The 22,214-nt window shown below is 45.5% G+C and overlaps 1 protein-coding gene across 1 annotated transcript; it reads left to right on the top strand.

Annotated features, from left to right (window-relative positions):
- Positions 1-209: 209 nt before the first annotated feature.
- On the top strand, positions 210-5,724 carry LOC143187441 (uncharacterized). The gene is made up of 4 exons (XM_076391660.1): positions 210-1,189; positions 1,232-5,162; positions 5,355-5,507; positions 5,557-5,724. The coding sequence occupies exons 1-4, from the start codon at positions 210-212 to the stop codon at positions 5,722-5,724; spliced, it is 5,232 nt and encodes a 1,743-aa protein (XP_076247775.1).
- Positions 5,725-22,214: the final 16,490 nt, after the last annotated feature.

Raw genomic sequence — 22,214 nt, 5'->3', positions numbered from 1 at the left:
TTTCAGGGCCGACAAAATATAAAACTCGTGTCTTCGTTTTCTTTCGTATCCCCTCAATCTCACCTCATCCGGACCTCCGTTGGATCCCTTATTTTAAGCGATTCCAACATAAGGTCCTTCGAGCCGGATAGAAAGGTTGAGAAAGGGTGAAAGAAACGATCACTTCAGGTTGACCTTCGAGCAGTGTTTACCTCTCGAAGTATATCACCATGTCGAACCCCGTAAAGGAGCAGTTGACTCTTCCTGCCCTGGAGGTCGAGATGGAGGATATTCAGTCACGAATTCGGGGAATGACCCGACTCGTGACTAATCTGAAGAAAAAGGGGCGAAATAATTATACCATCTCTCTCCTCAAGCAGAAGTTGGAGTATGTAACTGACGTTTGGAGGGACATCCAAGAGCGAGTTAAACAGCTCAAAAAGGAGGTCCCTGACAGCAAACGGAAGGTCATACCCTTCTTCGGCGAGAGCACGATGGATGATGCAGAAGATGCGTTCCATGAAGCTCAGAACTTCCTGATGACGGAATTGGACAGCCTCATACAGAAAAAGGAATCGGCTGGATTCGGCAACCCCGGGAATACCGCGGGTGCCGGAGCAACCGGCCAGCCTAGTACGCTTGAGCTTCCCAAGCAGAATTTACCGAGATTTAGCGGAGATCCGCGAAAGTGGTGTCACTTTGCGGATCTGTTCACCGCCAGCATAATCAAAGATCAACGGTTGTCAGATGCGCAACGTTTGCAATATCTGAACGGCTGCTTGGAAGGAGAGGCACTCGCATCGATTGCCACGCTTGAAATTGCGGATCGCAATTTCAAGCCGGCGTGGGATACCCTGACCGAACAATTCGGGAACCCACGTCGCATGGTGCTTCAGCTTCTCGCAACATTCACGAAGCTGAAGCCGATCAGGACGGGCGACATAGAAAGCCTGCAACAGGTCACCGTCGGCTGGAAACAAACGCTCGCCGCGCTCCAGAAGCTGGGGCGCAAGGTAGAGCATTACAGCGACGTGTTGGTCATCCTGATAAAATCTAAGTTGGACCAATCCCTAGAATGGGAATGGGAGGGCACGCAAAAGCTCAACCAAGAAATCCCCTCATTTAATGAGATGTTGGATTTTCTCAGGGAGCAAGAGCACAGACTGCACGTGCTGATCAACCCGGTACGAAAAAAAGCGGTTGACCCCACGTCATAACCTCGCATACGGCAACATAACGCCGTAGTCGAAAGCTCTCCCGGTCCAACCTTGGAGTGTACATTCTGCGGACTGACGCACGGAATTACAACGTGCAAAAAGTTCAAGCTGCTCACGCCTGAATTGCGCTTCCATTATATTAAAGCGAATCAGTCGTGTATAAACTGTCTCGCTTCGACTCACACAGTCGCGCGTTGCCCTAAGAACGCAGCGTGTACAAAGTGCAGTAAGAAGCATCACACTATTCTGCACTTTGACGCACCACAAGTCGGCACAGGCAATCGTCGGTCGACGAAAAAGCCACAGCAGGGCCAGCGGGAAGCGGGACGGAGTAACGTCTCCGCACGTGAGCCCGCGAATGTAAACACGAAATCTCGTGCTTCTACATCAAGCGCCGACGTGACGTCGCACTGTAGTGCGACGGAGAGCGGAACACCAGCTGTGTTTCTGGCGACGGCAAATGTGCGAGTCACAGGAAAGGGAGGCACGACGCGCATCGCGCGTGCACTCATAGACCAGGGCTCGGAAGCCTCCTTCATTTCCGCGAACCTCGCAAATGACTTGCGACTCGCGAGAAGGAAAACCCCAGCCACAGTTACGGGCTTGGGGGGCGGAAAAGCCCAGGATATAAAATATAGCGTGGATATCGAGTTCGGTTCGACACGTTGCACTGAGGAGGCGTTCCGCACCAGTGCATACGTGGTGTCCCGAATCACCTCGTATGCCCCGCCGTCGGTTCACGTGCCGGAATACACCGCGTTGCGTGAACTGACACTCGCGGATCCTGACCCCGCTTCAGACCGCCCAATAGAGGTGCTGATCGGAGCTGGGACATATGCGAGTATCATTCGACCAGGGCTTCGGCGATTCGGTAAGCGAGGGCCGATCGCGCAGGAAACAGCTTTAGGCTGTATACTGTCAGGCCCGGTCGACGCAGCCACCTCTTCCCCAAACCCCGTGAGGACGCTGCATTGCACCGTCCTCGAATCGCTCGACAAAGCGATACGAAGGTTCTGGGAGATAGAGGAGATTCCCTCGAAATTGGTGAATACCAAGGCCGAGGACGAATGCGAAGAATACTTCGCAAAAACCGTCGCGCGAGACGCGACGGGACGATTCATCGTTCGGTTGCCCTTCAACCACGAAAACCCGGACGAGCTGTTGGGAGAATCTCTTCCAATAGCTCTCTCCGCGTTGACTAGGTTAAGGAAAAAACTGGACCTGGATCCAACCCTCATGAGGGAATACAGTGAGTTTCTCACTGAATATGAGTCGTTGAGTCATATGACTCTCCTAGAGTTCCTCGACAAGACACGACTCTACATTCCACATAGAGCGGTTGTTCGAACGGAAAGCGCTACTACGAAGCTGCGCGTCGTGTTTAACGCTTCCAGTAAAACAGCGGGCGGACGCTCGCTGAACGACATCCTCCACGTAGGACCGAAGCTACAGAACGATATCACCGCTGTATTAACGCGGTGGCGTCTGTATCAATACGTGCTAGTAGCAGATATAGAGAAAATGTTTCGACAAATTCTCGTAGCTGCAGAGGATCGTCGATTCCAATGCATCGTGTGGCGCACGCCAGAAACCGAACGAAATATAGCGTTCGAGTTAAAAACCGTGACCTACGGTACGGCGTGTGCCCCATATTTATCGATGCGAACGCTTCTCGAGCTGAAAAAACAGGACGGCGACCGCTTCCCGCTCGCCGCTCCTATCCTCGAGAAGGACGTCTATGTTGACGACGTGTTTATGGGAGCTCCGGACAAACTATTGTTGGAGCAAATCCGTAAACAAACGTGCGAGCTCTTACAGCAAGGTGGATTTAACCTTCGTAAGTGGGCTGGAAATTCGCCAGATTTATTAGGCAATATTCCACATAGCTCGCACTCCCACGCAGTCGACCTTGATTTGTTTGATAATTCCGAATTAAAGGTACTCGGTCTGCGATGGATTCCATCAGGAGATTTTTTCTACTTTAATCTGCAACGCTTCCAACCGTCTGCAACACCGATCACAAAGCGTACTTTGTTTTCGGAAATTGCAAAATTATACGACCCTCTCGGCTGGCTTTCGCCAGTCGTGATTCGCGCGAAAACTTTAATGCAGTCCCAATGGCTGGAGAAAATCCAGTGGGACGAGCAAGTTTCCGCAGAAACGCTCAAAATGTGGAACACATTCTGTGCGGATTGGAGCAGATTGAACCAGTGGAAACTTCCCCGATGGATCCGTTATGGAGCCGACACGACTTCTGTGGAACTGCACGGATTTTGTGACGCATCGCTCGCAGCCTATTCGGCCGTCACTTATTTAAGAGTGACGACGATAGACAACGGTGTGTTTACATCGCTGTTGATGGCAAAAACGCGAGTGGCTCCAATAAAAACACAGTCGATCCCAGTTCTTGGTTTGAACGGGGCCGTACTGCTAGCCGAGCTAATCTTGCACGTGAGAGACTCACTTGCAATGAAAATAGATCGTGTAGTCTGCTGGACAGACTCAACGATCGCTCTAGCTTGGCTGAAAAAACACCCATCGACCTGGAAGGTTATAGTGGCCAACCGAGTGTCGAAAATCCAAACGGCCCTCCCGAACGCGGAATGGCGTTACGTGCCGACCCGTTCGAACCCCGCGGATTTAAATTCGCGCGGGATCGACGCGGCAGAATTTCTGCAGTCGAACCTATGGACGTTTGGACCGACATGGCTGAGCGAAGCGGAAGCGCAATGGCCCGCCATACCCGCTTCCGTTGAGACCGATGAAAGCAAGCGCGTAGCGCATGCACACGTAGCAACTCCGAAGCCGGAATGGGATTTTCTGTTCCGTTTTCAATCATGGAGAAAACTGTTACGTGTAACGGCGTACTGTCTTCGTTGGCGAAGACCGTCGCGCGTCAATCAAAGGTCAAACGCCGGTCAAGTAATCGAGGCGGCAGAAATGCGTAACGCAGCTGAGCGCCTCGCACGCCATATACAGGGCTCGCATTTCGCAGAGGAATACCGATGCTTAAAAAATCATCGCAGTATCCCTGTGAAATCTCCCTTAAAGAGTCTCAACCCGTTCCTCGACGATAAGGACGTCCTGCGAGTCGGTGGAAGACTGGAGAATGCGACACTTGCATGGGAAACCAAGCACCCGATAATACTGCCTAAGCATTATGTTTCGACATTAATAATTAGGCAGTGCCACGTAGATACGTTGCATGGGGGCTTGCAGTTGACCTTGCACACTGTCAGGCAAAATTATTGGATTCTCGGTTGTCGAAATGCAGCGAAAACCGTGGTCAACAAATGCATGCGATGCGTAAGGTGGCGAGGCAACACGTCCACGCAAATAATGCAGCATCTGACCCCGGAGCGCTGTCGCCCGTCAAGAGCATTCGACAATTGCGGAGTGGATTACGCGGGACCTTACCGTGTCCGCGACTCCGCGGGCCGAGGCAAAACAGCTCACAAAGCGTACATCGCGGTGTTTGTTTGTTACGCTACGAGGGCTGTCCATATCGAACTCGTCCATGACTACACGACGAGCGCGTTCTTAGCCGCACTCGATCGGTTTGTTGCACGACGAGGAATCCCGTCCTGCATTTTCAGGGACAATGGAACCAATTTCGTCGGTGCCGATCGAGAATTACAACAGCACTGTCGTGCAGTATTTTCTGCAACGGACACGCATAATAAATGCGGTGCTATCGGCATTCAGTGGCGGTTTAATCCACCCAGTGCCCCACACTTCGGTGGAATGCAGGAGGCCGGCGTGAAATCGGTGAAACACCATTTGAAACGCACGTTGGGAGAGTTCACACCCACGGGAGAGGAAATGCAGACGCTGCTCTGCAAGATCGAAGCGAGTCTTAACTCGCGACCGATCGCTCCCCTGAGTGACGACCCAGACGACTATGCGTCTCTTACGCCCGGTCACTTCCTGACAGGCGGACCACTAAATGCGATTCCGCTGCAGTCCGTGGAAAATGAAAAACTCTCGCGATTGTCGCGTTGGAGAGCGATTCAGAAATTCCACGAGCAACTGTGGAGGCATTGGACGCGCGATTACCTCACGCACCTCCAAAATCGCTACAAGTGGCGCGCCACCCAACTGCAACTGCAACCAGGAGACCTGGTGCTAGTGCAGAATCCTCTTCTTCCCCCCAACCAGTGGGAGATGGGAAGAATTGAGGAGGTGTTCCCGGGGAAAGACGGAAATGTACGTGTGGTAAAAGTACGTACCGCAAAGTCAACTTACACACGCCCCATCACAAGGATGTGTAGGTTACCCGTGGATGAGCCCGCTACGACGACCGGCGCCGAGGTCGAGAGGGCAAAATAAACACCTGTAAAGAATTTTCGGAAAAAACCAGGGAGACACCAAGGTGAGACCGATTGTTCTAGAAGAAAATCGAACGATCGGGACCCCCTCTTCCTTGACCCCCAATCCCCTTGGGAGGGGAGACGAAGTATTTCCGTCTCTATCTCTCCAAGGGAAAAAGCGCCCCCGCGAAATCGCTGGCGCTACCGAAATCGCTTAGGAGCGTCGCGGTGGCGTAATCAGTACTGAGTAAACCATGGCGGACGAAACCACAGTGGTAAACCCAGAAAATCACGCCGGCCTGAACGCCGAAATTTCGGCCACGTTCAACCGCTGCATGAAACTGGGGGAACAGGCGCTGCAGGCCGACATTCCCCCAGACAGCGCGGAGGAACCAACGGGGCAAAAACAGCTGGATTGGATCCTACTAATCGGGGCCCAGGATTCGCAGGCGCCGGTGGCCCAGGAGTTGCGGGCGTCGGGGGCCCAGGAGTTGCGGGTGCCGGGACACATCCCCCGCACTACCAGGCGGTATAGATGTACCGTCCCCGGAGGCCGCTACGTCCTCCGCTGGGACAAGGAGCAGCGACTGACGTCGCTGCTCTGGAAGCCGGCGGTCGCGCCGAAGTCGACGACACCGAGGCCGGCGACTCCGAAGACCACATCCCGAGACACCCCTGCTGGGGAAGGAACGCAGGGCAGGAGGCCCTCCAAGCAACCGGAACCGAGGGTGCGGGAGGAAAGACGGCGCCGCACTCCCGCGTCGCCGAGGGAAAAATCAAAACACCAGGCCTCTGGTAGCGGCCGCCCCCGGCAACCACCAGGACCCACGGGGCCGACTTTGGAGGAGCTGACGCGCGCAGCAGTCGGCATCGCGGTGGAAACTTCGATGCGGCTGCTGCAGCAGCAGCAGCAGCTCCAACAGCAGCTGAGCACGGCTCCACCTGCTAATAAGTAAGTTCAATTGAATTCATATTTTGATTGAATTTACGACAACGCTGCGAGTGAGTTCACTTCAATTGAACTTCACTTGCAGCACCTCTCTCTCTCATTCGCGAAGAAAGTATTAGTCTTTCGAGTCTCGCGTTCCGATGTGCATACGACGGAACATTACCGATTCTCTGTTGCACGGACCGTGCAAGGGGGGCGGTATGTTTAAAAAGCGGTTATATAACGGGCATTTGGCTCGTCCGCGAGATTCGTAATTTGTTGGTATACGTGACCCACCGAAGGTGGCCTTCGGTCGGAGCATACGTTGTCCTAGCAGCAAAACACGATCAGCTGTCGTATGACTTGTTTTTGTCGTCAAAATTAAAGTTCAAACAAAGTAAGCGTTGTCGAGCAACGGTTTTGAACTCCAGGCTCGATGTCGAGTGGGGACATCGGAGCCTGAAGGAGAGAGAGAGTACATCGTACTACATTAGCACGAGACAAAAGATAATTTGTGAGCGCCGCGCAGTGGTAAAGTTTGGCACGCCTTCCGCTTCGCGGAGACACGCGCGGCTCTCGCCCCAGTCGTCTTACGACAATCAGGCTTGACGCAGTCAGTGCGACCGTTCGTCAAGCGCATCTCAGCTCGCCAGTCTCCAGATTTCAAGTAGTTTGGTTACCAGACACTTGAAATCTCACTAGCTCTCAAAAGCTGAACCTCTGTCGCCGATAGACTAGGAAGCTCTGCTCGATTCGTACGTATAATACGTACGAAAGAGCACCTGTTTTGTTTTAGGAGACAATTGATCGAGATTTGCACTCTTGGAATCGGGGCCTGCCCTGATTCTCTGAGTCTCGTCTTCGTCTCGGAGCAACAAAGGCCGCTGCCTGTTGGATCCCTGAGAGACGGGTTACAACAGAGAGAGATAACGTACGTGCCTATCACCTCTGCGTTACTCGTGCTCTGCCACCCCGTTTAGAAGCAACCCCCGTGTGACGAATAGAAGCACACGGTAAGGTGAACGGAGTCGCGGAGCCTCTGGCCGTCCTCAGCCTCCAGGACCAGCAATTCGCCGGTTATAGCGTGTCCCTCCGCTCACGAATCCCTAAGTTACTTGGATTCGTACGGAACGAACCTTTCCAAAAGGTGCAAGGCGAAGAGAAGAGGTCCCTTCTCCTCTCTAGCCACTCGCTCATCGACTCCTTCTTCGCACCAGAAGAAGAGTCGATAATACAGTCCACTGCATTACCTTTGCGTTACAGGCAAGGTTTTGCTATCCCCTCCAAATAGGCTCGCGAGCGCAGCCTGGAGTTGGGAATCTTTGGTATAGCTAGATTTACACTCTTGCTTACCGCCGCGGTTCCGCCGCTATCTCTCTTTTTCAGACGCCAACGTCGCTAAGGGGAGCCGGCGTCACCACCAGCCAAGGCCCTCCGATCCGCCGCCGTCCAATCGAGCCGACGAGGACCGGAGACAGCGCCCAGCCCCAGAAAACAGTTAAATAAACGTCGCTTAAAAGCCCTTTTCAGGGCCGGCAAAATATAAAACTCGTGTCTTCGTTTTCTTTCGTATCCCCTCAATCTCACCTCATCCGGACCTCCGTTGGATCCCTTATTTTAAGCGATTCCAACATAGGCATTTATTCGTTTTATACGATGGAAAAACTGATGCATTTATATTGTATTTTATGCTTCTGGCGTTGACTTCTAAGGCACCAACTATTCGATCTGGTGGAGCAACGCCCTAGAGTGAAGCCTAGGTTGCCCGGAACGTAGAATTGGACATCACTCTCAAACAGGTTGCAATTATTCCTGATATATGATGGAAACACTGTTGTATTTTTTTTGCATTTTTTGGTTCGGGCGTTGACTTCTAAGGCCCTAACCATTCAATCTGTTGGAGCAACGCCCTAGGGTGAAGCATAGGTTGCTCGGAAAGTACAAATGTCCATAAGTTTCATACTGGTTCCAATTATTCGTTTTATACGATAGAAAAGCTGTTGTATTTATATCGTATTTTATGCTTCTGGCGTTGACTTCTTAGGCCGTAACTATTCGAACTGGTGGAGCAACGCCCTGGAGTGAAACATAGGTTGCCCGGAACGTAGAATTGGCCGTCACTTTCAAACTGGTTGCAATTATTCCTGATATATGATGGAAACACAGTTGTATTTTTTTTGCATTTTATGGTTCGGGCGTTGACTTCTAAATCCCTAACTATTCAATCTGTTGGAGCAACGCCCTAGGGTGAGGCCTAGGATGCTCGGAAAGTAGAAATGACCATAAGTTTCATACTGGTTGCAATTATTCGTTTTATACGATGGAAAAACTGTTGTATTTATATTGTATTTTATGCTTCTGGCGTTGACTTCTAAGGCACTAACTATTCGATCTGTTGGAGCAACGCCCTAGAGTGAAGCCGAGGTTGCCCGGAAAGAGAAATGACCATCACTTTCAAACTGGTTGCAATTAACCCGTTTATACGATGGAAAAGCTGTTGTATTTATATCGTATTTTATACTTCTGGCGTTTACTTCTAAGGCCCTAACTATTCGATCTGGTGGAGCAACGCCCTAGAGTGAAGCCTAGGTTGCTCGGAACGTAGAATTGGCCATCACTTTCAAACTGGTTGCAATTATTCCGGTTATATGATGGAAACACTGTTGTGTTTTTACTGCATTTTATGCTTCGGGCGTTGACTTCTAAGGCCCTAACTATTCAATCTGTTGGAGCAACGCCCTAGGGTGAAGCCTAGGTTGCTCGGGAAGTAGAAATGACCATAAGTTTCATACTGGTTGCAATTATTCGTTTTATACGATGGAAAAACTGTTGTATTTATATTGTATTTTATGCTTCTGGCGTTGACTTCTAAGGCCCTAGCTGTTCGATCTAGTGGCGCAACGCCCTAGAGTGAAGCCGAGGTTGCCCGGAAAGGAGAAATGACCATCACTTTCAAACTGGTTGCAATTAATCCTTTTATACGGTGGAAAAGCTGTTGTATTTATATCGTATTTTATGCTTCTAGCGTTTACTTCTAAGGACCTAACTATTCGATCTGGTAGAGCAACGCCCTAGAGTGAAGCCTAGGTTGCTCGGAATGTAGAAATGACCATAACTTTCACACTGGTTGCAATTATTCGTTTTATACGATGGAAACGCTGTTGTATTTATATTGTATTTTATGCCTCTGGCGTTGACTTCTTAGGCCGTAACCATTCGGTCTGATGGAGCAACGCCCTGGAGTGAGACCTAGGTTGCCCGGAACGTAGAATTGGCCATCACTTTCAAACTGGTTGCAATTATTCCTGTTATATGATGGAAACACTGTTGTATTTTTATTGCATTTTATGCTTCGGGCGTTGACTTCTAGGGACCTAACTATTCGATCTGGTTGGGCAACGCCCTAGAGTGAAGCCTAGGTTGCTCGGAATGTAGAAATGACCATAACTTTCACACTGGTTGCAATTATTCGTTTTATACGATGGAAATGCTGTTGTATTTATATTGTATTTTATGCCTCTGGCGTTGATTTCTAAGGCCGTAGCTATTAGATGTGGTGGAGCAACGCCCTAGGGTGACGCCTAGGGTGCTCGGTACGTAGAAATGACCATTAATTTCACACTGGTTGCAATTATTCATTTTATACGATGGAAAAGCTGTTGTATTTATTTCGTTTTTTATGCTTCTGGCGTTGACTTCTTAGGCCCTAAATATTCGATCTGGTGGAGCAACGCCCTAGGGTGAAGCCTAGGTTGCCCGGAACGTAGAAATGACCATAACTTTTACACTGGTAGCAATTATTCGTTTTATACAATGGAAAAACTGTTGTTTTATATTGTATTTTATGCTTCTGGCGTTGACTCCTTAGGCCCTCACTATTCGATCTGGTGGAGCAATGCCTCAGAGTTAAGTCTAGGATGCCCCAAACGCCGAAAGGATCATTACTTTCACGCTTGTTGCAATTACTCCTGTTATACGATGAAAAGACCGTTGTATTTTTATTGTATTTTATGCTTCATGCGTAGGCTTCTAAGGCCGTAGGTATTCGATATGGTGGAGCACCGCCCTAGAGTGAAGCCTAGGTTGCTCGGAATATACAAATGACCATAACTTTCACACTGGTTGCAATTATTCGTTTTATACAATGGAAAAACTGTTGTATTTATATTGTATTTTATGCTTCTGGCGTGGACTTCTTAGGCCCTAACTATTCGATCTGGTGGAGCAATGCCTCAGAGTTAAGTCTAGGATGCCCGAAACGCCGAAAGGATCATTACTTTCACGCTTGTTGCAATTATTCCTGTTATACGATGAAAAGACCGTTGTATTTTTATTGTATTTTATGCTTCATGCGTAGGCTTCTAAGGCCGTAGCTATTCGATATGGTGGAGCACCGCCCTAGAGTGAAGCCTAGGTTGCTCGGAATATACAAATGACCAGAACTTTCACACTGGTTGCAATTATTCGTTTTCTACGATGGAAAAACTGTTGTATTTATATTTTATTTTATGCTTCTGGCGTTCACTTCTTAGGGCCTATCTGTTCGATCTGATGGAACAATGCCCTAGGATGAAGCCTAGGTTGCCCGGAACGTAGAAATGACCATAACTTTTACACTGGTAGCAATTATTCGTTTTATACAATGGAAAAACTGTTCCATTTATTTTGTATTTTATGCTTCGGGCGTTGACTTCTTTGGCCCTAACAATTCGATCTGGTGGAGCAACGCCCTAGAGTGAAGCCTAGGTTGCCTGGAACGTAGAAATGACCATAACTTTTACACTGGTAGCAATTATTCGTTTTTTACAATGGGAAAACTGTTCTATTTATTTTGTATTTTATGCTTCGGGCGTTGACTTCTAAGGACCTAACTGTTTGATCTGGTGGAGCAACGCCCTACAGTGAAGCCTAGGTTGCCCGGAACGTAGAAATGACAATTACTTTCACACTGTTTGCAATTATTCCTTTTATACGATGCAAAAGCTGTTGTATTTATATCGTATTTTATGCTTCTGGCGGTGACTTCTAAGGACCTAACTACTCGATCTGGTGGAGCAACGCCCTAGAGTGAAGCCTAGGTTGCTCGGAATGTAGAAATAACCATAACTTTCACACTGGTTGCAATTATTCGTTTTATACGGTGTAAAGGCAGTTGTATTTATTTTGCATTTTATTCTTCTGGCGGTGACTTCTAAGGACCTAACTATTCGATCTGGTGGAGCAACGCCCTAGAGTGAAGCCTAGGTTGCTCGCAATGTAGCAATAACCATAACTTTCACACTGGTTGCAATTATTCGTTTTTTACGATGGAAAAGCTGTTGTATTTACATTGTTTTTTATGACTCTGGCGTTGACTTCTAAGGCCCTAGCTATTCGATCTAGTGGAGCAACGCCCTAGAGTGAAGCCTAGGTTGCCCGGAACGTAGAAATGACCATCACTTTCAAACTGGTTGCAATTAATCCTGTTATACGATGGAAAAACTGTTGTATTTTTATTGCATTTTATGCTTCGGGCGTTGACTTCAAAGGCCCTGACTATTTAATCTGTTGGAGCAACGCCCTAGAGTGAAGCCTAGGTTGCTCGGAATGTAGAAATGACCATAACTTCCACACTGGTTGCATTTATTCGTTTTATACGATGGAAAAACTGTTGTATTTTTATTGTATTTTATGTTTCTGGCGTTCACTTCTTGGGCCCTAACTATTCGATCTGGTGGAACAACGCCCTAGGGTGAAGCCTAGTTTGCCCGGAACGTAGAAATGACCATAACATTTACACTGGTAGGAATTATTCGTTTTATACAATGGAACGACTGTTCTTTTTATTTTGTATTTTATGCTTCGGGCGTTGACTTCTAAGGCCCTAACTGTTTGATCTGGTGGAGCAACGCCCTAGAGTGAAGCCTAGGTTGCCCGGGACGAAGAAATGACAATTACTTTCACACTGTTTGCAATTATTCGTTTTTTACGATGGAAAAGCTCTTGTCTTTATATTGTATTTTATGCCTCTGGCGTTGACTTCTAAGGCCCTAGCTATTCGATCTAGTGGAGCAACGCCCTAGACTGAAGCCTAGGTTGCCCGGAACGTAGAAATGACCATCACTTTCAAACTGGTTGCAATTAATCCTGTTATACGATGGAAAAACTATTGTATTTTTATTGCATTTTATGCTTCGTGCGTTGACTTCTAAGGCCCTAACTATTCAATCCGCTGGAGCAACGCCCTAGAGTGAAGCCTAGGTTGCTCGGAATGTAGAATTGACCATAACTTTCACACTGGCTGCAATTATTCGTTTTATACGATGGAAAAACTGTTGTATTTATATTGTATTTTATGCTCCTGGCGTTCACTTCTTAGGCCCTAACTATTCGATCTGGTGGAACAACGCCCTAGGGTGAAGCCTAGGTTGCCCGGAACGTAGAAATGACCATAACTTTTACACTGGTAGCAATTATTCGTTTTATACAATGGAAAAACTGTTGTTTTATATTGTATTTTATGCTTCTGGCGTTGACTTCTTAGGCCCTCACTATTCGATCTGGTGGAGCAATGCCTCAGAGTTAAGTCTAGGATGCCCGAAACGCCGAAAGGATCATTACTTTCACGCTTGTTGCAATTACTCCTGTTATACGTTGAAAAGACCGTTGTATTTTTATTGTATTTTATGCTTCATGCGTAGGCTTCTAAGGCCGTAGCTATTCGATATGGTGGAGCAACGCCCTAGGGTGAAGCCTAGGTTGCCCGGAACGTAGAAATGACCATAACTTTTACACTGGTAGCAATTATTCGTTTTATACAATGGAAAAACTGTTGTATTTATATTGTATTTTATGCTTGTGGCGTGGACTTCTTAGGCCCTAACTATTCGATCTGGTGGAGCAATGCCTCAGAGTTAAGTCTAGGATGCCCGAAACGCCGAAAGGATCATTACTTTCACGCTTGTTGCAATTATTCCTGTTATACGATGAAAAGACCGTTGTATTTTTATTGTATTTTATGCTTCATGCGTAGGCTTCTAAGGCCGTAGCTATTCGATATGGTGGAGCACCGCCCTAGAGTGAAGCCTAGGTTGCTCGGAATATACAAATGACCATAACTTTCACACTGGTTGCAATTATTCGTTTTCTACGATGGAAAAACTGTTGTATTTATATTGTATTTTATGCTTCTGGCGTTCACTTCTTAGGGCCTATCTGTTCGATCTGATGGAACAATGCCCTAGGATGAAGCCTAGGTTGCCCGGAACGTAGAAATGACCATAACTTTTACACTGGTAGCAATTATTCGTTTTATACAATGGAAAAACTGTTCTATTTATTTTGTATTTTATGCTTCGGGCGTTGACTTCTTTGGCCCTAACAATTCGATCTGGTGGAGCAACGCCCTAGAGTGAAGCCTAGGTTGCCTGGAACGTAGAAATGACCATAACTTTTACACTGGTAGCAATTATTCGTTTTTTACAATGGGAAATCTGTTCTGTTTATTTTGTATTTTATGCTTCGGGCGTTGACTTCTAAGGACCTAACTGTTTGATCTGGTGGAGCAACGCCCTAGAGTGAAGCCTAGGTTGACCGGAACGTAGAAATGACCATTACTTTCACACTGTTTGCAATTATTCCTTTTATACGATGCAAAAGCTGTTGTATTTATATCGTATTTTATGCTTCTGGCGGTGACTTCTAAGGACCTAACTATTCGATCTGGTGGAGCAACGCCCTAGAGTGAAGCCTAGGTTGCTCGGAATGTAGAAATAACCATAACTTTCACACTGGTTGCAATTATTCGTTTTATACGGTGTAAAGGCTGTTGTATTTATTTTGCATTTTATTCTTCTGGCGGTGACTTCTAAGGACCTAACTATTCGATCTGGTGGAGCAACGCCCTAGAGTGAAGCCTAGGTGGCTCGCAATGTAGAAATAACCATAACTTTCACACTGGTTGCAATTATTCGTTTTTTACGATGGAAAAGCTGTTGTATTTATATTGTATTTTATGACTCTGGCGTTGACTTCTAAGGCCCTAGCTATTCGATCTAGTGGATCAACGCCCTAGAGTGAAGCCTAGGTTGCCCGGAACGTAGAAATGACCATAACTTTTACACTGGTAGCAATTATTCGTTTTATACAATGGAAAAACTGTTCTATTTATTTTGCATTTTATGCTTCGGGCGTTGACTTCTAAGGCCCTAACTGTTTAATCTGGTGTAGCAACGCCCTACGGTGAAGCCTAGGTTGTCCGGAACGTAGAAATGAACATTACTTTCGCACTGTTTGCGATTATTCCTTTTATACGACGGAAAAGCTGTTGTATTTATATCGTATTTTATGCTTCTGGCGTTGACTTCTTTGGCCCTAACGATTCGATCTGGTGGAGCAATGCCTCAGAGTTAAGTCTAGGATGCCCGAAACGCCGAAATGATCATTACTTTCACGCTTGTTGCAATTATTCCTGTTATACGATGAAAAGACCGTTGTATTTTTATTGTATTTTATGCTTCAGGCGTAGGCTTCTAAGGCCGTTGCTATTCGATATGGTGGAGCACCACCCTAGAGTGAAGCCTAGGTTGCCCGGAACGTAGAAATGACCATAACTTTTACATTGGTAGCAATTATTCGCTTTATACAATGGAAAAACTGTTCTATTTATTTCGTATTTTATGCTTCGGGCGTTGACTTCTAAGGCCCCAACTGTTTCATCTGGTGGAGCAACGCCCTAGAGTGAAGCCTAGGTTGCCCGGAACGTAGAAATGACCATTACTTTCACACTGTCTGCTATTATTCCTTTTATACGATGCAAAAGCTGTAGTATTTATAACGTATTTTATGCTTCTGGCGTTGACTTCTAAGGACGTAACTATTCGATCTGGTGGAGCAACGCCCTAGAGTGAAGCCTAGGTTTCTCGGAATGTAGAAATAACCATAACTTTCACACTGGTTGCAATTATTCGTTCTTTACGATGGCAAAGCTGTTGTATTTATATTGTATTTTATGCCTCTGGCGTTGACTTCTAAGGCCCTAGCTATTCGATCTAGTGGAGCAACGCCCTAGAGTGAAGCCTAGGTTGCCCGGAACGCAGAAAGGACCATCACTTTCAAACTGGTTGCAATTAATCCTGTTATACGATGGAAAAACTGATGTATTTTTATTGCATTTTATGCTTCGGGCGTTGACTTATAAGGCCCTGACTATTCAATCTGTTGGAGCAACGCCCTAGAGTGAAGCCTAGGTTGCTCGGAATGTAGAAATGACCATAGCTTTCACACTGGTTGCAATTATTCGTTTTATACGATGGAAAAACTGTTGTATTTATATTGTATTATATGCTTCGGGCGTTGACTTCTTTGGCCCTAACAATTCGATCTGGTGGAGCAACGCCCTAGAGTGAAGCCTAGGTTGCCCGGAACGTAGAAATGACCATAACTTTTACACTGGTATCAATTATTCGTTTTATACAATGGAAAAACTGTTGTATTTATACTGTATTTTATGCTTCTGACGATCAGTTCTTAGGCCCTAACTATTCGATCTGGTGGAACAACGCCCTAGGGTGAAGCCTAGTTTGCCCGGAACGTAGAAATGACCATAACTTTTACACTGGTAGCAATTATTCGTTTTATACAATGGAAAAACTGTTGTATTTATATTGTATTTTATGCTTCTGGCGTTGACTTCTTAGGCCCTAACTATTCGGTCTGGTGGAGCAATGCCTCAGAGTTAAGTCTAGGATGCCCGAAACGCCGAAATGATCATTACTTTCACGCTTGTTGCAATTATTCCTGTTATACGATGAAAAGACCGTTGTATTTTTATTGTATTTTATGCTTCAGGCTTGGGCTTCTAAGGCCGTAGCTATTCGATATGGTGGACCACCGCCCTAGAGTGAAGCCTAGGTTGCTCGGAATATACAAATGTCCATAACTTTCACACTGGTTGCAATTATTCGTTTTCTACGATGGAAAAACTGTTGTATTTATATTGTATTTTATGCTTCTGGCGTTCACTTCTTAGGGCCTATCTGTTCGATCTGATGGAACAATGCCCTAGGATGAAGCCTAGGTTGCCCGGAACGCAGAAATGACCATAACTTTTACACTGGTAGCATTATTCGTTTTATACAATGGAAAAACTGTTGTATTTATATGTTATTTTATGCTTCTGACGTACACTTCTTAGGCCCTAACTATTCGATCTGGTGGAACAACGCCCTAGGGTGAAGCCTAGGTTGCCCGGAACGTAGAAATGACCATAACTTTTACACTGGTAGCAATTATTCGTTTTATACAATGGAAAAACTGTTGTAATTATATTGTATTTTATGCTTCTGGCGTTGACTTCTTAGGCCCTAACTATTCGGTCTGGTGGAGCAATGCCTCAGAGTTAAGTCTAGGATGCCCGAAACGCCGAAATGATCATTACTTTCACGCTTGTTGCAATTATTCCTGTTATACGATGAAAAGACCGTTGTATTTTTATTGTATTTTATGCTTCAGGCGTAGGCTTCTAAGGCCGTAGCTATTCGATATGGTGGAGCACCGCCCTAGAGTGAAGCCTAGGTTGCCCGGAACGTAGAAATGACCATAACTTTCACACTGGTTGCAATTATTCGTTTTACACGGTGGAAAAACTGTTGTATTTATATTGTGTTTAATGCTTCTGGCGTTCACTTCTTAGGCCCTAACTATTCGTTCTGGTGGAGCAATGCCTCAGAGTTAAGTCTAGGATGCCCGAAACGCCGAAATGATCATTACTTTCACGCTTGTTGCAATTATTCCTGTTATACGATGAAAAGACCGTTGTATTTTTATTGTATTTTATGCTTCAGGCGTAGGCTTCTAAGGCCGTAGCTATTCGATATGGTGGAGCACCGCCCTAGAGTGAAGCCTAGGTTGCCCGGAACGTAGAAATGACCATAACTTTTACACTGGTAGCAATTATTCGTTTTATACAATGGAAAAACTGTTCTATTTATTTCGTATTTTGTGCTTCGGGCGTTGACTTCTAAGGCCCTAACTGTTTCATCTGGTGGAGCAACGCCCTACAGTGAAGCCAAGGTTGCCCGGAACGTAGAAATGACGATTACTTTCACACTGTCTGCAATTACTCCTTTTATACGATGGAAAAACTGTTCTATTTATTCTGTATTTTATGCTTCGGGCGTTGACTTCTTTGGCCCTAACAATTCGATCTGGTGGAGCAACGCCCTAGAGGGAAGCCTAGGTTGCCTGGAACGTAGAAATGACCATCACTTTCACACGGGTTGCAATTATTCCTGTTATAGGATGGACGGACTGTTGTATTTTTATTGCATTTTATGGTTCTGGCGTTCACTTCTTAGGCCCTAACTATTCGATCTGGTGGAACAACGCCCTAGGGTGAAGCCTAGGTTGCCCGGAACGTAGAAATGATCATAAGTTTCATAATGGTTGCAATTATTCGTTTTATACGATGGAAAAACTGTTGTATTTCTGTTGTATTTTATGCTTCGGACGTTGACTTCTTAGGCCCTAACACTTCGATCTGCTGGAGCAACGCCCTACAGTGAAGCCTAGGTTGCCCGGAACGCAGAAATTACCATCACTTTCAAACTGGTTGCAATTAATCCTGTTATACGATGGAAAAACTGTTGTATTTTTATTGCATTTTATGCTTCGGGCGTTGACTTATAAGGCCCTGACTATTCAATCTGTTGGAGGAACGCCCTAGAGTGAAGCCTAGGTTCCTCGAAATGTAGAAATGACCATAGCTTTCACACTGGTTGCAATTATTCGTTTTATACGATTGAAAAACTGTTGTATTTATATTGTATTTTATGCTTCGGGCGTTGACTTCTTTGGCCCTAACAATTCGATCTGGTGGAGCAACGCCCTAGAGTGAAGCCTAGGTTGCCCGGAACGTAGAAATGACCATAACTTTTACACTGGTAGCAATTATTCGTTTTATACAATGGAAAAACTGTTGTATTTATATGTTATTTTATGCTTCTGACGTTCACTTCTTAGGCCCTAACTATTCGAACTGGAGGAACAACGCCCTAGGGTGAAGCCTAGGTTGCCCGGAACGTAGAAATGACCATAACTTTTACACTGGTAGCAATTATTCGTTTTATACAATGGAAAAACTGTTGTAATTATATTGTATTTTATGCTTCTGGCGTTGACTTCTTAGGCCCTAACTATTCGATCTGGTGGAGCAATGCCTCAGAGTTAAGTCTAGGATGCCCGAAACGCCGAAATGATCATTACTTTCACGCTTGTTGCAATTATTCCTGTTATACGATGAAAAGACCGTTGTATTTTTATTGTATTTTATGCTTCAGGCGTAGGCTTCTAAGGCCGTAGCTATTCGATATGGTGGAGCACCGCCCTAGAGTGAAGCCTAGGTTGCCCGGAACGTAGAAATGACCATAACTTTCACACTGGTTGCAATTATTCGTTTTATACGGTGGAAAGACTGTTGTATTTATATTGTGTTTAATGCTTCTGGCGTTCACTTCTTAGGCCCTAACTATTCGTTCTGGTGGAGCAATGCCTCAGAGTTAAGTCTAGGATGCCCGAAACGCCGAAATGATCATTACTTTCACGCTTGTTGCAATTATTCACGTTATACGATGAAAAGACCGTTGTATTTTTATTGTATTTTATGCTTCAGGCGTAGGCTTCTAAGGCCGTTACTATTCGATATGGTGGAGCACCGCCCTAGAGTGAAGCCTAGGTTGCCCGGAACGTAGAAATGACCATAACTTTTACACTGGTAGCAATTATTCGTTTTATACAATGGAAAAACTGTTCTATTTATTTCGTATTTTATGCTTCGGGCGTTGACTTCTAAGGCCCTAACTGTTTCATCTGGTGGAGCAACGCCCTACAGTGAAGCCAAGGTTGCCCGGAACGTAGAAATGACCATTACTTTCACACTGTCTGCAATTATTCCTTTTATACGACGGAAAAACTGTTCTATTTATTCTGTATTTTATGCTTCGGGCGTTGACTTCTTTGGCCCTAACAATTCGATCTGGTGGAGCAACGCCCTAGAGGGAAGCCTAGGTTGCCTGGAACGTAGAAATGACCATCACTTTCACACGGGTTGCAATTATTCCTGTTATAGGATGGACGGACTGTTGTATTTTTATTGCATTTTATGGTTCTGGCGTTCACTTCTTAGGCCCTAACTATTCGATCTGGTGGAACAACGCCCTAGGGTGAAGCCTAGGTTGCCCGGAACGTAGAAATGATCATAAGTTTCATAATGGTTGCAATTATTCGTTTTATACGATGGAAAAACTGTTGTATTTCTGTTGTATTTTATGCTTCGGACGTTGACTTCTTAGGCCCTAACACTTCGATCTGCTGGAGCAACGCCCTACAGTGAAGCCTAGGTTGCCCGGAACGCAGAAATTACCATCACTTTCAAACTGGTTGCAATTAATCCTGTTATACGATGGAAAAACTGTTGTATTTTTATTGCATTTTATGCTTCGGGCGTTGACTTATAAGGCCCTGACTATTCAATCTGTTGGAGGAACGCCCTAGAGTGAAGCCTAGGTTCCTCGAAATGTAGAAATGACCATAGCTTTCACACTGGTTGCAATTATTCGTTTTATACGATTGAAAAACTGTTGTATTTATATTGTATTTTATGCTTCGGGCGTTGACTTCTTTGGCCCTAACAATTCGATCTGGTGGAGCAACGCCCTAGAGTGAAGCCTAGGTTGCCCGGACCGTAGAAATGACCATAACTTTTACACTGGTAGCAATTATTCGTTTTATACAATGGAAAAACTGTTGTATTTATATGTTATTTTATGCTTCTGACGTTCACTTCTTAGGCCCTAACTATTCGAACTGGAGGAACAACGCCCTAGGGTGAAGCCTAGGTTGCCCGGAACGTAGAAATGACCATAACTTTTACACTGGTAGCAATTATTCGTTTTATACAATGGAAAAACTGTTGTAATTATATTGTATTTTATGCTTCTGGCGTTGACTTCTTAGGCCCTAACTATTCGATCTGGTGGAGCAATGCCTCAGAGTTAAGTCTAGGATGCCCGAAACGCCGAAATGATCATTACTTTCACGCTTGTTGCAATTATTCCTGTTATACGATGAAAAGACCGTTGTATTTTTATTGTATTTTATGCTTCAGGCGTAGGCTTCTAAGGCCGTAGCTATTCGATATGGTGGAGCACCGCCCTAGAGTGAAGCCTAGGTTGCCCGGAACGTAGAAATGACCATAACTTTCACACTGGTTGCAATTATTCGTTTTATACGGTGGAAAGACTGTTGTATTTATATTGTGTTTAATGCTTCTGGCGTTCACTTCTTAGGCCCTAACTATTCGTTCTGGTGGAGCAATGCCTCAGAGTTAAGTCTAGGATGCCCGAAACGCCGAAATGATCATTACTTTCACGCTTGTTGCAATTATTCACGTTATACGATGAAAAGACCGTTGTATTTTTATTGTATTTTATGCTTCAGGCGTAGGCTTCTAAGGCCGTTACTATTCGATATGGTGGAGCACCGCCCTAGAGTGAAGCCTAGGTTGCCCGGAACGTAGAAATGACCATAACTTTTACACTGGTAGCAATTATTCGTTTTATACAATGGAAAAACTGTTCTATTTATTTCGTATTTTATGCTTCGGGCGTTGACTTCTAAGGCCCTAACTGTTTCATCTGGTGGAGCAACGCCCTACAGTGAAGCCAAGGTTGCCCGGAACGTAGAAATGACCATTACTTTCACACTGTCTGCAATTATTCCTTTTATACGACGGAAAAACTGTTCTATTTATTCTGTATTTTATGCTTCGGGCGTTGACTTCTTTGGCCCTAACAATTCGATCTGGTGGAGCAACGCCCTAGAGGGAAGCCTAGGTTGCCTGGAACGTAGAAATGACCATCACTTTCACACGGGTTGCAATTATTCCTGTTATAGGATGGAAGGACTGTTGTATTTTTATTGCATTTTATGCTTCTGGCGTTGACTTCTTAGGCCCTAACTATTCGATCTGGTGTAACAACGCCCTAGGGTGAAGCCTAGGTTGCCCGGAACGTAGAAATGACCATAAGTTTCATAATGGTTGCAATTATTCGTTTTATACGATGGAAAAACTCTTGTATTTCTATTGTATTTTATGCTTCGGACGTTGGCTTCTTAGGCCCTAACACTTCGATCTGGTGGAGCAACGCCCTACAGCGAAGCCTAAGTTGCCCGGAACGTAGATATGACCATAACCGTCACAAAGGTTGCAATTATTCGTTTTATACGGTGTAAAGGCTGTTGTATTTATTTTGTATTTTATTCTTCTGGTGTTGACTTCTTGGGCCCTAACGATTCGATCTGGGGGAACAACGCCGTAGAGTGAAGCCTAGGTTACGCGGAACGTAGAAATGACCATTACTTTCACACTGTTTGCAATTATTCCTTTTATACGATGGAAAAGCTGCTGTATTTATATCGTATTTTATGCTTCTGGCGTTGACTTCTAAGGACCTAACTATTCGATCTGGTGGAGCAACTCCCTAGATTGAAGCCTAGGTTGCTCGGAATGTAGAAATGACCATAACTTTTACACTGGTAGCAATTATTCGTTTTATACAATGGAATAACTGTTGTAATTATATTGTATTTTATGCTTCTGGCGTTGACTTCTTAGGCCCTAACTATTCGATCTGGTGGAGCAATGCCTCAGAGTTAAGTCTAGGATGCCCGAAACGCCGAAATGATCATTACTTTCACGCTTGTTGCAATTATTCCTGTTATACGGTGAAAATACCGTTGTAT

Source organism: Calliopsis andreniformis, unplaced genomic scaffold (assembly GCF_051401765.1).
Source record: "Calliopsis andreniformis isolate RMS-2024a unplaced genomic scaffold, iyCalAndr_principal scaffold0025, whole genome shotgun sequence".
Classification (NCBI taxonomy): domain Eukaryota; kingdom Metazoa; phylum Arthropoda; class Insecta; order Hymenoptera; family Andrenidae; genus Calliopsis; species Calliopsis andreniformis.
This window is presented reverse-complemented; position numbering and strand designations above follow the sequence as displayed.

What these genes read in the sequence shown, in the direction of transcription:
- LOC143187441 (XM_076391660.1), top strand. Translation starts at nt 210, where the DNA reads ATGTCGAACCCCGTAAAGGAGCAGTTGACTCTTCCTGCCCTGGAGGTC. An exon ending in AAAAAAGCGGTTGACCCCAC is followed by an intron (nt 1,190 to 1,231) that starts GTCATAACCTCG and finishes CGTAGTCGAAAG; the next exon opens with CTCTCCCGGTCCAACCTTGG. An exon ending in CTACGACGACCGGCGCCGAG is followed by an intron (nt 5,508 to 5,556) that starts GTCGAGAGGGCA and finishes GGAAAAAACCAG; the next exon opens with GGAGACACCAAGGTGAGACC.